At 38.3% G+C, this 17,106-nt stretch overlaps 1 protein-coding gene across 3 annotated transcripts in view; it reads right to left on the bottom strand.

Moving 5' to 3' along the window:
• LOC126471452 (uncharacterized) overlaps positions 1–17,106 on the bottom strand; it is a 413,388-nt gene that overhangs the window by 38,403 nt on the left and 357,879 nt on the right. For all 3 annotated transcript variants that reach the window (XM_050099641.1, XM_050099639.1, XM_050099640.1), the window contains 3 exons: positions 10,947–11,059; positions 3,087–3,239; positions 2,807–2,979 (listed from right to left, as the gene is read on the bottom strand). In XM_050099641.1, coding sequence (XP_049955598.1) covers positions 2,807–2,979; positions 3,087–3,239; positions 10,947–11,059 — 439 coding nt within the window. The remainder of the gene's footprint in view (positions 1–2,806; positions 2,980–3,086; positions 3,240–10,946; positions 11,060–17,106) is intronic.

Genomic DNA, 17,106 nt, shown 5'->3' with positions numbered 1-17,106 from the left:
TTGCTCCATCATTAGGTCCCACACATTGTAAGATTTATTAATTCTTCTGTGTACCGGGAGGTAGGCACTCCTCTTATTGCTCCACTGCTTCCTAATGCTGCATGTGTGAGAGTTACATCTTCTGCAGTTAACTGGCTCACACATCCCACACACGACTTAACAAACCATATGATGTATGTCACACTATGACGGAACAATAGTCTTCAAAACTAGTTGTGCAATAAAAATACATCATCTATCTAATCAGTTCACCAGAAGCAGTATCCTCCCTTTGGTAAAGAGGAAACTTAATATAAAGGGTGCAAGCCAATAAAGGATATTGTGCATTTGTTCATACCCTAAATTGAAAGTACACTGAAGTGCCAAAGAAACTGGTATAGGCATGCATATTTAAATACAGAGATACGTAAAGAGGCAGAATAAGGCACTGTGGTTGGCAATGCTTACATAAGACAACAAGTGTCTGGTGCAGTTGTTAGATCAGTTACTGCTGCTACGATGGCAGGTTATCAAGATTTACGTGAATTTGAATGTGGTGTTATAGTCAGCACATGAGCAATGGGACACAGCATCTCTGATGTAACGATGAAGTGGGGATTTTCCTGTACGACCATTTCACGAGTGTTGTGAATGTCAGAAATCCAGTAAAACATCAAATCTCTGACATCACTGCGGCCAGAAAAAGATCCTGCAAGAATGGGACCAATGATGGCTGAAGAGAACTGTTCAATGTGACAGAAGTGCAACCCTTCCACAAATTGCTGCAGATTTCAATGCTGGTCCATCAAAAAGTGTCAACATGTGAACCATTCAACGAAACATCAACATGGGCTTTCGGAGCCAAAGGCCCACTCATGTACCCTTGATGACTGCATAACACAAAGCTTTATGCCTCGCCTGGGCCCATCAACACCAATATTGGACTGTTGACAACTGGAAACATGTTGCCTGGTCAGACAAGTCTTGTTTCAAATTGTATGTGTATGGGTATGGAGACCACCTCATGAATCCATGGATGCTGCATGTCAGCAGGGGACTGTTCAAGTTAGTGGAGGCTCTGCAATGGTGTGGGGCATGTGTAGTTGGAGTGATATGAGACACCTGATATGTCTAGATATGACAGCATCCTGTCTGATGATCTGCAGCCATTCATGTCCATTGTGCATTCCAACAGACTTGCGCAATTCCAGCAGTGCAGTGTAACACCCCACACATCCAGAATTGCTACAGAGTGGCTTCAGGAACACTCTTCTGTGTTTAAACACTTCTGCTGACCACCAGACTCACCAGACATATACATTATTGAGCATATCTGGGATGCATTGCAACATGCTGTTCAGAAGAGATCTACACCCCTCGTACTCTTACGGATTTATAGTCAGCCCTGCAGGATTCATGGTGTTGATTCCGTCCAGCCCTACTTTAGACATTAGTTGACTCCATGCCATGTTGTGTTCGGCACTTCTGCATGATTGTGGGGGCCCTACATGATTTTAGGCAGGTGTACCAGTTTCTTTGGCTATTCGGTGTATAAGAAGAAGAATGTCTTGTGATGTGTGACCAAGAACTTGATGCAGAAAACCTGAGCTAGTTTTTTACACAACAGGATGAAGAAAAGGAAATTTCACCTAAAGATAACGATGAGCAGCTAGAAAAAATTTCAAATGGTGAAAGCATGAATCTTTTGGCAAAGAAGGAGGAAGTTCAAAATGTATCTATGCAACTGCAACAAATCTGAAGTCTATGCAGCTTCCAGATACATTTTAAAAAGAAGCAACAATCAAGAACTTCTTTTTTACAAGTTCATCTATAAAACTCTGAACTGATTCCAGTTGTCCTCATGATGTCCGACAGATAAAAACTTTTTCATCAGCAGTTTCTTTCATTAATGTTACCTTTTTGTTGAAATATAATAAATAGCTGACATTCATCATATTTGTAGGACATTTTAAACTATTATTATCTCTATATTTTATATGTGCTGTGGTTTTAGGAATTAATTAATCAGTTTTCAGTTGTATCTTCACCTTCAGTTTTTAGTTAAATATTAGACCTTGGATAAAAACGTTTTAGGTTAGTGGCATTAACTATGAAACAGAATGCTGTATTCAACTAACATATTACTATAGTATTTAAAAAAAATTATTGTGTTTTTTCCCTTGCTTTTTTTCTTTTTCATGGGTATGTTTTAAGCAGGAACCCAATAAGCAGATCATTTCAAAACAGAGGGAAAGACAAATCCACAATGTTTATTTCCATTATCCTTCAACACATGATGCTGAACTACACTCTTATCTTGTGAAATCTGAGACTCTAATCTACATCAAATATACAGAATGAAGCCATTACATAGTGAAATTTACTATTTCAGGGTCACTGGCTGCAAATTTTGAGTGCCAAATATGTGCAGATGTGTAGTTTGTATATTGTTGGCTAACACTGCGCCAGCTTGGAAAAACTGAATAACGCAGACTACATGTACCATTAAAATTCACCATTCCCTGAAAGTAATAAGGGAACAGGAGAAAAACAGCATAAAGTAAATAAGTAAGCATAGTAATGCCTCAGGTGTTCCCTGCATGACTGATTAATCATGTACATTCAGATTTTCACCTGAACTGTTGATGAGACTAACAACTTGGCCGAACACCTGAAATTACACTACTAATAAATATTAATGAACAATATAAAAAACAGTTGTTAAATAGAGGTGAAACACCACCAAACGGACATCTCAAGACAAAATAATCAATGAATACAATTTAAAAAAGAATTTTTTGCACTAAAACAAACAAATACTACCTACTTTCTCTGCGTGCCCTTTTTGGGTGGGGAATCAAACCAACTTTTGACAGATTCTGCAGGTAGAGTTTCATGAGGTCTGTATTAACTGGAGGATACTGAAGCCGCATTTCTTTTAAGGCTTCTATGAGATTTTCTTGCCTGAATGTGCTTTGATCAGAAAAGTAGCTAGCATCCCTGAAAATTTTAATTATGTATGTATAAAATGAAAATTGTATGTAATGACTAATTATTTCCAACAATAGGACATGCTTGATTCAAGACATATTTCTTTTTATACTCACATGACATATGAATCCAGTAAATAGAGGAGGGCTTTCAGTGTTTCAGAATGATCATCTCCAGTTTGGACGCCACATTTTATGATATTATACCACTCATCATATGGGACAATTTCAAGGTTATAGCCCTCCACTTTAAGAAGCTGCCACATCAAGCTTTACCAATGTAAAATAAAGAAGAAACAGATACAAAATGTGTGCATGTACGGAAATTGTGATCACTGAGAAAATACACTACTATAACGTTCACAATCCATGTCAATGGAAACACACCATAGGTAGGAACAAAATGAATTGGAAGAAAAAAAAAAAAAAGAAAATAACACCACTGTTGAGGATCCTTAAGTGCCAAGTGCCCTCTCCAATCTCCCCCCTCCCCCCCCCCCCCCCCCCCCCACCACACACACACAATGATTCTATGTTGATTTCACAGAACAGTAATTTAAACAGGACATTTTCACTATTACAGTCGTTTGTGGTGTAGAAAGTTCCTAGTTAGTTTCTTGTCCCCCTAAGATATTAGAGAATCATAGAATGTCCCTGAAAAATGGGCTGTGGCTTTGGAAGTCATAAATTTTTTGAGAAAGTATCTCTTGCTTGCTTGAAAATGGTTACTGAGTATATGCACTATCAGTTGAACATAAATATTCAAGTGGTTTGAAGGAAGGAAGGGAGTCTATGGTTTAACATCCCATAAATTGCTTTGAAGATGCTCCTAAAGCTAATATAATTATAAACTCCACGTGTAAGACTTATAGTTGATTTCTGTTGGATGAAAACATTCAATTCTCACAGAACTTTTCCAGAGCATTAGTCTGTGGATAAAGAGAGACTGGAAATGTGTAAAGTATGTGACCTGTTTTACTTAAATGTCAACTCAACAGAAATATGGAAATAATTGTCAAAGCAGGACCAAAATCATTTCTACCTGAGATTAGTTTTTTATACTTTAAGTGGATAAGTTCACTCGTACTAATGCTTAAACCTTGTGAATTTTGTTGAGTATATTCAAGTAGAGATAGGGGTGTACTGCTTTAATTTTGTCTTTATATAGGAATGTTTCCATTCTTCTTTTGGACTTGCAGTTCTTGTGTTTTCTTCTGAGTTTGCAATTAAATTTATTGGATATAGGTTACACCTGTCTTTAGGCCTCATTCTGTTAGACCAGTTACAATCTAAAATATGTTCACTTTTTACAGTTTTTCAATAAACAAAATCCACTGATTATGGCACAGAGGTACCGAAACATGTTGGGGTAACAAGAAAAAATGGTGTTTTGCAAAGAAGGCAGAACCTATATCCAATAAGAATGTTTCTATTTTGTCTGTTCCACATACATTTGTTATACAGCCACATGTAGAAATGAGGCTAGCAATATAAGAGAAATGAAGATTTGTGAGCGAAGTTGTTTTTTGTGGAGTAGGGTTTATGTACAGATTGTCCCAAACTGTTCACACAACCACTTCACCATACAATTGCAGTAGTGAATTTGAAAATAAGAATATTCATTCACAAAATGTTGTGTGATACATTGTTTGTGGGAAAACCTTTGATAAATTTCACTGTGGCAAAACTACAGAAGACAGAGGACAGTGCAGTGAAATTTGGCATTAATGGGCTATGGCAGCAGACAACTGATGGGGAAGCCTTTTCTAACAGTATGATATCACCTGCAGTGCCTCTCCTGGGCTCATGACCATATCAGTTGGGCCCTAGAGGACTGTAAAACAGTGATCTGCTCAGATGAGTCCCAGTTTCATCTGGCAAGAGCTGATAGTGGGGTTTGAGTGTGGCGCAGAACCCATGAAGCCATGGACCCAAGTTGTTAACAAGGCACTGTGCAAGCTGGTGGTGGCTCCATAATGGTGTGGGCTATGTTTACACAGAATGGACTGGGTCCTCTGGTCTAACTGAACCAACCATTGACTCGAAATGGCCATGTTCAACTATTGGAGATCATTTGCAGCCATTCATGGACTGCATGTTTCCAAATAACAATAGAATTTTTATGGATGATAATGCATCATGTCACCAGACCACAGTTGTTCGTAACTGGTTTGAAAAATTTTCCAGACAGTTTGATTGAACAATCTGGCCACCCAGATCACCCGGCTTGAATCCCATTGAACATTTATGAGACATAATCAGGAGGTCAGTCTGTGCACAAAATCATGCACTAGCAACACTTTTGCAGTTTTGGATGGCTATAGAACCAGTGTGGCCCAATATTTCTGCAGGGGGCTTCCAATGACTTGTTAAATCCATAAGCTGCTGCACTATGCCAGGAAAAAGCTGGTCCGACATGATAGTAGGAGTTATCCCAAGACTTTTGTCACCTCAGTGTATTACATATGATCTGATGTTAACATTGAACTTCATCTTAATATTCATGACCAGAGTTGTGCTCTATCTAAAGTACAGTTCAGTAGTTCTGGTAAGTACATAAATGATGTAGTAAATGGTAGGATAACCAATAGTGTTGGTAGCATTATTACAGAAAGAAACACAAATGAAAGTGTGTGAGAGAAACTGGGAATTGACCACTTCTCTTTGTATTTTGTTTCCTTGGTTTCTTGTTTTGCATGTACTTAAAAATGCACATCATTCAGTGTTAGTCCACTGTGTGTTTTATATACTTGCAAAATATTAATTACATTTTATAAATAATAAAAATTAGTTGATAACATAACTTCTACATTTTTATGTAACAATAGCAATTACTTTTGATGCAAGCTCAGTTTGCATGCACAAACATAAAATATCTATATAATTGTTATTGTTATTTTGTACTCAATAGAATGTTCTTCATCATGATAAAAGGCAAGAGTTTCCCGTTGTTGTTAATAAGTGTGAAAGTTGTTTATGAATACCAGGAACATATTTTATGTGAGATCTGTGAAATATTGAAGTGATGTATGATATCTTTTTGTTTTGTATTTTTTTTAATTTTTCAGGACATTGCATTCCCTAGTGCTATATGATAAATCTCTATTTTTATATTTTTACTGCAACATCCCTTTTTTTCACATCACAAATCAACAATTTTTAATAAAACCTTAATCAAATATTGACAGTTTCAATTTTGCTATAAATACTGCTTATTTTTAAGTAACAGGCAGAAGGATAAATGTGTAAAATAAAAATGTTCTGTATGTTACATGGCCCTTTATACGTATCCTAATTCAGTTTCTGTTCTGTTTGGTTCAATGCTTCCCATTTCTAGGGGAATTTAGTAATACATTGATCACATATGCAAACAAAGGGATTGAAATGAGGTAATGCCTGGTAGGTATGCAACAACCTAACGTTCAGGTAACAAAGTTATGGTCCTAACTGACAAAGGCTACTGCAAAAACTACTGTAGTCTATGCTTACTTATGACAGTCTATGGTAGCCTATAGTAGTTTTACAACTCTGTTCATGACTATTACAACTCTATTCATGACTTATTAAGATATGGTGCAATATAAAATTCAATAGAGTTACAACCACAACAGTAGGCATACTTTCTCCAGTGAGAAACACTGAACATACTTGAATTAATTTATAATTTATGTGTAATCAACTATCAGTGCATTAATTTACAGTGTTCAAAATGGTTTCTGTTCCCTGCAAATATATGCTTCAGAATTTTAAGCTATGTGCATGAACATTTTGCACTGAGAAAGCATCAGTGGTAGTCATGGCTACATGTAGGAGTGCTGTCAATAGAAACACAGTATCTTGTTCATTTCTATTGTACCTCAATGACTTCAGGTGACCCAACAGTAATAAATCAATGGGATTCAAATTAAAAAAAATCTTGCTGGCCACTGAATATAACTACCAGACTCTAGTCTCTTATTTTGCCACTTATTTTGAAAAAGTCTTGCAGCAGGCTCACAATGTGCTGGTACATGATCCATTTGGATCCACATATATTGGTATGCTCTCAGAGCGACATCTACTAACAGAATAGGAAGTACATATGTGGGGAAAATATGGAACTGAATTGAATGCAGTTCTCAGGAAGAAAATACAGATTACTGAGCCATTTAAAATTCCAGCTCGAACATTAACAGACATTTGAAATTGACCACACCATTCATGTAATATACAACGGGGTCCAGGTATCCACTGATGCTAGTTGTGTGTGTTCTCAATATCTTCTATGGTAAATCTAGCTCCATCAATCCAAAACAGATTAGTTAGCAAATCTTGATGTTCATTACACTGTCGCAGTTGCCAATAGAGCAAATTTTCAGTCAGTTATGGTGGTACTCCAACCATAAGCTATGAAGTCTAGTGTAGTGAGAAGGGTAAACACCACACATTGTAAAGGCGTATGGACAGTTGTATGTGAGATTCCCATATGGTATACTGCCTACTGCCTGCCACAATGATGACTGGGCATCTTTGTGTACAGTGCAAGTACACAAGTTTCATTTGCAACAGTTTGTATACTTCAGTTACGCCCCATATCAATACACCCAGCAGAAGCTGGTTGACTAATTTAAAAGATGTAAAATAACATTATGGTCTTCTTGTCATCATTCTGGAAAACATTCTGCATAAAGCCAGGAAGAAGTGTTTATGATGCTGTTATATTCTGCGAAAATCATATACATGTGTGCATACTCAGTTAAGTTACACTTGATGTTTGCAGGATGACTTGAAAGTAATTAATGGATTATATGGCCACAACTTGTACAGTACAGATGGGAATGTACTGACTACACTGTTCATACCATTAACTATTTTTGTGGGTATGACAGACGTAACTGATTCCATTTATGTAGTTGGCATCAAATTACGTAAGTCAAAGCTCAGAATAGCTGGAACTGCTGCATTTTTTAGCTACACCACCTGAACCTGTTATTGGACAAGTGCTACATAGTGCAGTCATCAAATTCACTATGTTTTACTTAATGACTTGTGAAATAAAATATTGTTGTGTTGCAAATGCCTGCATCTATATGCTTCAAAATATGTTGATACACAATTTATGGCCATGTTCAATGGCATTGGTAATGTTAAACATAAATTTCTGATTTTACAGTACAAGATTCGCTACACTGCTTCTGCCTGTTGTTGACAATAGTGTCTGATTCAGATGAAACTGCAACATTCATTTAGTGAAGAAGAGACCAACATTCATTTAGTGAAGAAGAGACTGAAACACGATTTGCATTTGGATAACACTTCATTATGGATTTTGCAGAAATGAATGTACTACTCAACAGGCTTGTCTTTCAATAGGCTTTCAGCAGAATTGAAAAAGAAATAAATGATTACCCCAAGTTTTCAATCTAAGTTGAAAGTCTTCTTTGTGGCACACTGCTCGAAACTACATAGTAATGAATCATATAAAATAAAGTATTAGTGTAATCCTAACACTAAGAGCTAGTGTGAGAAATTGACATCATTCAAGATATTTCTATTCTGTACAGATGTTCTTACAGTAGTTCAGAACACTTGTCTGTAATGTATTTATTTGTATACTGTTCACATTTCTTCATATTTTATTAATCCTTTAATTTATTTTGTTTATAAATGTTCTAATCTGCATTTTTTAAACTGTGTACTCACTCATTTGATTACATAATAGCTTTAGTTTGCATGGCTCCACAGACTATGATAAATTAATAAATAATTCTTTTAGACACAACAAGAAACATTCTTAGATTATTTTGATCTTTCCCAGTATTAGTTGTTGTCAAGAGTCATGCTTGGTTTGTGTCACTATTTGTTTCAGTCTCCCATGACCTTGTATCAAATCAAGTTGATTCTCTCTGTGAAACTCCAGTCACAAGTATTTCCCACTCTGTTTTCTCATTTCCATTGTGAACTCATTTTCTCACATTTTTATTTTTAACTCTTTGTGACATAACTTTTTGGAAATGTAACATCAAACTGCTGGAGAAAGAGGTATGAAAATTAACCAGTTTTAACACCATCCACAATCAAATGCTGCACTCCACATCATAGTAACATACTGTGAATATGATCCATGTAACATGCAATTAATTAACTATCCAACACATGACTGGTTAACCTTTTCCCAGTGGAGCTGTTACAGGTGTGGTATGTTACTAAATTACTAGTAGCAAGTTTTAGAGTTGTCATTTCACCAGAATTGGCAGATATACTGTTTACTATAGCCCACTGTTTATAGTTTAGAGTATGTATCGTATACAAATAGTGTGCTAATGGTAGTGGCACCAACTACTTTTGATGTCAAATAGTCATGCAAATATTGTTGGTGTGGGAAGTAATTTAAAAGTAGCCATTGAATTGTAACTGACAGTAGTTGCTACAAGCTGATAAAAAATAAATGTTAAAAGTCTTAACTTACAATTATCTTACTGCAATATTAGATTTCTCTTACAACTTTTTACAACTGCTCAAAGGACTTTCATATGTTTGAACTTTCAGATGTTTTCTGCTTGTGAAATATGAAATTCTATGGTTGTGGAAGATCGCCTTTCTGGTTCAAATTATTTGAATGATATACAGTCGAAGGAGCTAAATGTAGTGTTTATAATTAGCTGAGGCTTAAAAGCTAAGTGTTTATGTGCCTCTTTTCACTGCATTGCAAAATAAATCTGCTGTGAGGTCTAGAAAAAGTGAGACTAAGTGAATGATATACTGATAGCATTAGCCCTTTTGCTGATGAGCCACATAAGTAACTTCTTCCATTTTGCATTTAAATTGTAGTCATTATTTTTCTGATGTTTCCAAATTTGTGGCACTGCATTAATCACTTGCCTGGGAGATACTCTCACTCTCATGAACAATTTTCTGCTCTCTGCATCCATGTGTTCAACATAATGTATCCTCCAGAACAGATCAAAATGCTGAATGACTGAAATAATCTGATAATATCAAACAGCAATTATTTCATACAGAAAATTTTAAAACTAGTAGAAGGGAGGCATTAGTTGTTGAGATGAAGCTTATTATTTTTCTTTCATTCAGTCTGTCACAGAGACTGGAATAACAGTTAATTATATCTGCAGTTGATGATAACACCTCTAGAGTAATAACAAATTTCAGTGCTTTACTGGAAATATTACTGGATGTAAATTGAGCTGTTCCTCCAGGGATTGAATAGTGTCCTAGGTTCAATAAAATGTGAAAATGAACTTGGATGATGTCCCACAAGTTCCTGTCTGTGTGTCTGTAAATGCTGTAACTCTTTGTCATGCCCACCATTTGATGATGAGCCTTAAGTGGGTAAAAAATGACATTTCTATTTTGCCTCTAATTTACTTATAACCCAGAAGCATTCTCTTTCAGTTTCTTTACATAGGGCTCAGAAATAGGTCATTCAGAGGCTACAGTAGGTGAGTGGATGTGATAAATTTAAGCTTTCGTTTCTCAAAACCTGAAGATCAAATTTTGACTCACAAAGTTCAAACTAAAAGTGCAAATAATATTTTCTTTGCATTAGTAGCACTCATGCTTTAACAGTACATCAGCCAAAAGTAAAAATGTTTGTGTTGAATTGAAGGGCACTTGACTGGCAAGAAACAAATAAAACTTCTTTTAAAATTAATTCCAGATGTTAGTGGCTTGAAAACTACCTGAAAATACAAAGAAAGGGCACATTTTAGTTTGTATTTAAAGAATGAAAGATAGAAAAAATATATTACCATATAGTTCAAATATATAGAGAATAGCCTACTACTTGAAAATGTTTCCTTAGAAATGCTAAGTTGCTGTCCGTATCTAGATTGCAGGCTACCAAATTTTGTTTGACATGATAGCTGCTGAGTAAAAAAAAGCTGTTTTGGGAGAATATCTCTTGAGCTTTTTTCTGTAAAATACTTTATGCTGCAACACTTACGACTGCTGATAGTTAGATGAAAATGAAATAGTTACCTGCTGTCCATTGTTTTAGTGTTGATAAGATTGAAGACTTTTCCCAGAGAATGAATTTCCTGTGTCATGTTTACAATTACTTTGCTTAAAAAATCAACTGGTGTGAGTTCAATCTGAAATAAAATTTATTAACTGAAGTAGCATCACGCATACATTGTGGTGGAACTATAGAAAGAGAAACAAGACTGTAAATATACTTGGCAGAGTAAACACACACACAATTTGTTAAAATTATAACATTCTTATTTATTACAGTTAAAAAACAAATATTGCCACAAAAACAAATCAATATTAGTGTCAAAGGCCTTCAAATATGTGTCTGATTCATATTGATAGGCCTAATCTTGAAAATATAGGACCACCTGAATGGATAACACAAAGCATTCGTTACAGCCTACTGTCAAATGTCAACTGTTCAAACTTAGACAATAATGCCTCCCTGTATTTTCTAATGTTCATTTGTACATTTTTTAACTTGCTACGACTGCAGTATATGGGAGGTAACAATTACCAGACTAATTTTATTTCTATCATTCTGAGCAATATTATTATGAGAAGGAAAGCTGCTACTCACCATATAGTGGCGATGCTGAGTCGCAGATAGGCACAACAAAAAGAAAGCTTTCAGCCATTGGCCTTCATCAACAATAGACACACATGTGCGAGCAGGGTCCCCCCCCCCCCCCCCCCCCTACACACACTCTCTCTCTCTCTCTCTCTCTCTCTCTCTCTCACTGTGTGTGTGTGTGTGTGTGTGTGTGTGTGTGTGTGTGTGTGTGTGTGTGTGTGTGTGTGTGTGTGTGTATATAGTGCTGATGAAGGCCAATGGTCAAAGGCTTTAATTGTGAGGCCTATCTGTGACCCAGCATCTCTGCTATATGGTGAGTAGCAGTTGAACGGAATGGAAAGTGTCTTGAAAGGAGGATATAAGATGAATATCAACGAAAGGAAAGTGAGGATAATAGAATGTAGTCGAATTAAGTTGGGTGATGCTGAGGCAATTAGATTAGGAAATGAGTCACTTAAAGTAGTAGAGGAGTTTTGCTATTTGGGGAGCAAAATAACTGATGATGTTCAAAGTACAGAGGATATAAAATGTAGACTGGCAATGGCAAGGAAAGCATTTCTGAAGAAGAGAAATTTGTTAACATCGAGTATAGATTTAAGTGTCAGGAAGTCATTCCTGAAAGTATTTGTATGCAGTGTAGCCATGTATGGAAGTTAAACATGGACGATAAATAGTTTGTACAAGAAGAGAATAGAAGCTTTTGAAATGTGGTGCTACAGAAGAATGCTGAAAATTAGATGGGTAGATCCCATAACTAATGAGGAGGTATTGAATAGAATTGGGGAGAAGAGAAATTTGTGGCACAACTTGACTAGAAGAAGGGATCAGTTGGTAGGATTTGTTCTGAGGCATCAAGGGATCACCGATTTAGTATTGGAGGGCAGTGCGGAGGGTAAAAATTGTAGAGGGAGACCAAGAGATGAATACCCTCAGCAGATTCAGAAGGGTGTAGGTTGCAGCAGGTACTGGGAGATGAAGAAGCTTGCATAGAATAGAGTAGCACGGAGGGCTGCATCAAACCAGTCTCTGGACTGAAGACCACAACGACAAGATGCCATTTGGGCTCTGTTTTGCAGAGGAGAAGGGAGGTTCAAGAAAAATGAAGACCTACGTGACAGTCATAAAGCTTCAACTCTTGTTGCCCATCATAGTGAATAGGATGTAACAACATGACCAGAATGTGAAGACCTGCCAGTGCCGTCATAACGAGGACCACTGAAAAGATGTAGATCCAGGGTTCTGTAGTCGGCTGCAATGAGGACTTCTCACTCAATGGGCAACTGCTTCTCCAGGAGAGGGAGCAATGCTGTGAGCTTTTGTCTTCCACAGTCTGTGGTTGCTTGTGATGCCTGGAAGAAGTCACATCCAAGAATAACATCATGACTACATTCTGCTTCCTATTGGTTGGAATATTTATGATTCACAGGCTTCAGCAGAATCACTTTCATATCATGGAACAGAATATTCTCTGGATGGCAATGATAAGCATTTGACACTACAGAAAAAGAATTAGCTGAGTCAACTAGTGCCCGGACTGGTTGGTCTTTGATGGTGACATCGATGAGATTTCCTGTCACATTGGTAACTGACTTTCATCTGTGGCACCCACACCTCCATAGATAACCACCTCACTTAGTTTTCATGAATTTGGTGGCTAGGCAAGCGGCTGGCAGTGCTTGACAACAACAGGATTCAAGAAAGGCAATAGGAGTAATCCACTATATTACAGGCCCATATTATGAACGTTGATATGCAGCAGGATTTTGGAACATATATTGTGTTCAAACATTATGAATTAACTCAGAGACAATGGACTGTTGACACACAGTCAACACGGATCTAGAAAACATCATTCTTGTGAAACATAACTAGCTCTTTACTCACACAACGTTGTGAGTGCTGTCAACAAGGGATTCCAAAGTCATTCCATATTTTTAAATATGCACACTCCTTCAGGACATCTGAAGCACCCCTTCTTCCTGGTGATAGCATGTTAGTGAGCTTAAATTCCATTCCATCTCTAGCTGCCATCTTCACAGTTCCTCCAGTTGACTCCCAAGACTTTTGTCAAAACAACTGAGATGGGGAGACATCTGCTGATGGCAATTCCTCATCAATCTTTAAATATTTATCACTGTTGTCTCTGGCAGAAAGCTACCAATATATGAATTCTCCAAAATATAATAAATCATTTTACTTGCAAAAGACCACAGTAGTGGAACATAAAAACCAATCTAGTTGATGAGGTGAGGAACGACAGCAACATATGAAATGTGACTGAAAATTTATGTGAATATGTCCACAGATTGGAACCCTTCTGAAAAACTGTAAATCATCATTCTAGGCAGTGATTGTTGACCAAAGCAAAATTCAATGCAAGTTTCTTTGTAATTATCACAACCCTGATATTCTAAAATGGAGTTAGACAGGGGTCAATTGACCCTTCCCACTGTTCTATAGATACTTCATGAAATTTCCATGAAGTAGTGAACATTCAGAAAATTGCAATACACTCTCAAGAGTATAAATAATGAAGAAAAGTCATGAAGTCTCGTGAAAGACATTAAAAATGAATTAGTTATTGCAGAAATAAAAGCTGAAAGTCTTTTAACCCTTCTCAATGTTCTAGTGTTAATTATTTATGAAAGCAGTCAAAGAATGTTTTTTCTTTAAATTACAAATGTTATAATTATCCACATTACTGTTCTCAAATTGTAAGTAACTCTTAGAATGATGTGCAGCTTATAAGGTAGGTGGTGGAGATGTGTGTACCTCATGATTTGCCAGCCAGTGGTATCATTCTGCCACAAGTGTTTATTGCCATCACTTTGGGGATGCACTATGAGCATTAATTGCCATTGCAATCTTCATTGTGGGTGACACAAAGGAATCACAACAAATATTACAGTAATTGAATCTAGTAGAGCCTCATGAATGGAAAAAAACAAGAGAAAGAAATGAAATATCATGTGGAATTGCTGATCAGGAGGCCCCGTCTGGGAAAGTTCAGCTGCTGGGTGCAAGTCTTATCATACTGGACAACTTGTGTGTTGATGATTATGATATGATCATGATGACAACACAACACCCAGTCCACCGGTGGAGAAAATCTCCAACCCAGCCACGAATCGAACCCGGGTCTGCTGCATGGTAGGCAAGCATGTTACCACTAAGCAAAGTATGGGAAACCCCATTAATATAAATTTGTTGAGAGAGTATATTGCCAGGAGATTAAGGAATTGGGGCATATGGAGTGTGGAGGAGACATAGAGGAAGCGTTTGCTTCCTCTCTCTGTGCAGAAAGTGTCATGCAATGCACTTAGTTATACACACATCACTTTAGTGACTATTTTTATATGAGAACAAATTTATCAGATAGTTTTTTAAACAGTTATCCACAATAGTTTTAATCCAATTGTCCACAATTTTTTATGAAATGGTAACTTCATGGTTCAGTATTGTAGTAATCAAGTAATAAACAAAAATGATCCAAGTACACCAACATGGCTTTATTCATATACTTCTAAACAATAATGGAAATAAGCCTCTCATGACTCGACATGTAACAAGACAAAAGAATCAATCTGAAGGTGTAACTCAAGTGATACACAGAACAACTCATGTGAGTGATGCAAACTAAAAGAACATAGCAGGAGTCAGTGCTGCACTGCGTGCATATAGGTGTGAGTTGCCAGTAGATGACACTGCAGAGACTGTGCCATGTACACACTTCCTACAGGTGGCCTCAAGTGGTTGGCTGCACTGATGCAGTTGACAGTTGACTTAAGCACACACACATGGCAATACTAAACTTGGTGCATTCACACTCACATGCACTAATAGGAGGATACAGCACACATCTCCCTCATGTGATGAGGGCACCCAGGTGATGGAGGAGACACTGGCAGCCCAACAAGAGAGACACCATTTGTTCCAGACTGGCAGCAGCCAGTGGCAGGGATAGGATGCCATGCCAGGTGGGCACTGGAGCAGAGGGCTGGAACGTGTGGAGACATGGGCATGCCTAAGGGAGATGGGTCTGTACTGCATCCAACGACAGCACTGGGGAGGAGGGTGCCGTCACCATCTCTGTGTTGTCGTCCACAGGCAGGTCAAAGTGCAGAGGAGATGGGGCTGGACCCACCAGTGATGATGGCTGAGGTGATAATGGTGAGGGGGCCAGTGGAGACGGCCCGACCGGAACAGCAGGCTGCAGTAATGGATGCGAGGCTGGAGGCAGACCCGCACCTGGTGGTGCAGGGAAGCTGGAACCCAAGGGCACTGCACATGGAGGAGGCAGCCAGTGGGATGGGGGTGCCTCCACAGCAGGCAATGATGGGCTCAAGGTGGAGGGCAGCTGGGTGGGCTGTGGCAACTAGGGCCACACCCATGAACTGGTAGCTTCTGGAGAGCAGGGTCGCAACTGATCAAAATGGCGTGCCACCAGCCCATTGGCCTTACAGACATTACAAAGACAATATCCCCAACAGTGGTCAGTATCCACCTGGGCCAGCAACCAAACCATTGCACCCACACCGCCAATCCCAGTGCAAAGTTACCAGTTGATCCCAGTTGTGGCAGGTGCAGCACATGGCACAGAAGGTGGAGGAGCGTGCATGGCTGCTGACTGTGAAGCATCTCAGCCGGGCTCTGCTCCCCCATAGGTGTGAAGTGATAGGTGCTCAGAAAATGGTAAAGGACATCGTCCAGGAAAGAATCCACTACGTATGCATTAGTCATTCTACTTCGCCATTTGATTGAGGGTGGAATGGCAGAGCTGTAACATGATGAATGCCATGACGGAAATGAAACAATTGAAAGGTGTGTTAGAAATGAACTGAGGCCCATTGTCAGAAACTAAGGTACAAGGCAACCCCTCAATACAAAAGATCCTCAAAAGCATATGAATTACGATCTCAGCTGATATTCATGCACACCAGAGAATGTTCGGAAACTGTGAAAGTCCATTTACAACCAACTGCCAATAGGAATTCGGGAAGGGTCCACTAAGTGTACATGAATGCATTCCCATGGCTGGTGCTCCACACTAGCGAGGGCCAGGGGACAGAGATGCCCTGGGGGTTGTCTCTTGTTGGGCACACTGCTTACAAGCCGTGACAAAATGAACAATTTCACATCAGTCCCTGGCCGAGAAACATGCCTACTAGCTAAAAATTTAGTGTGTAAAACTCCCCAATGGCCCTGGGAGAGAAAGCTTTGCAACTCATGCCATAATGTGCTGGAAATGAGAACTCTGGGATAGAAGTCTTCCGTGGACAACAGCAAACACCATCAAAAACAGAAAGGTGATACTGTAAGGAAAAATAGTTGCACAGTGCTTCCAAAGCCCAACCCAGTGGTTTATCTGGCCAGTCCTGTTGAGCAAACTGAACCACCTTGCGTAGAACCGGGTTGGCGGTAACAGCAATTGGTATGCGTGAGTTCACAATTGGAAAATCCTCGACTGTGGCCTGCATTTAAATATCAAGATGGAAGCAAAGCAATTCTTCATGATCACTGTCAGGATCAGGACCCACAGGAAAGTGGATAAAGTGTCCACATTGGCATGTTTAAACACAGGTCAAAAATTGT

Source organism: Schistocerca serialis, chromosome 3, assembly GCF_023864345.2.
Source record: "Schistocerca serialis cubense isolate TAMUIC-IGC-003099 chromosome 3, iqSchSeri2.2, whole genome shotgun sequence".
In the NCBI taxonomy this organism is placed as follows: Eukaryota; Metazoa; Arthropoda; class Insecta; order Orthoptera; family Acrididae; genus Schistocerca; species Schistocerca serialis.
This window is presented reverse-complemented; position numbering and strand designations above follow the sequence as displayed.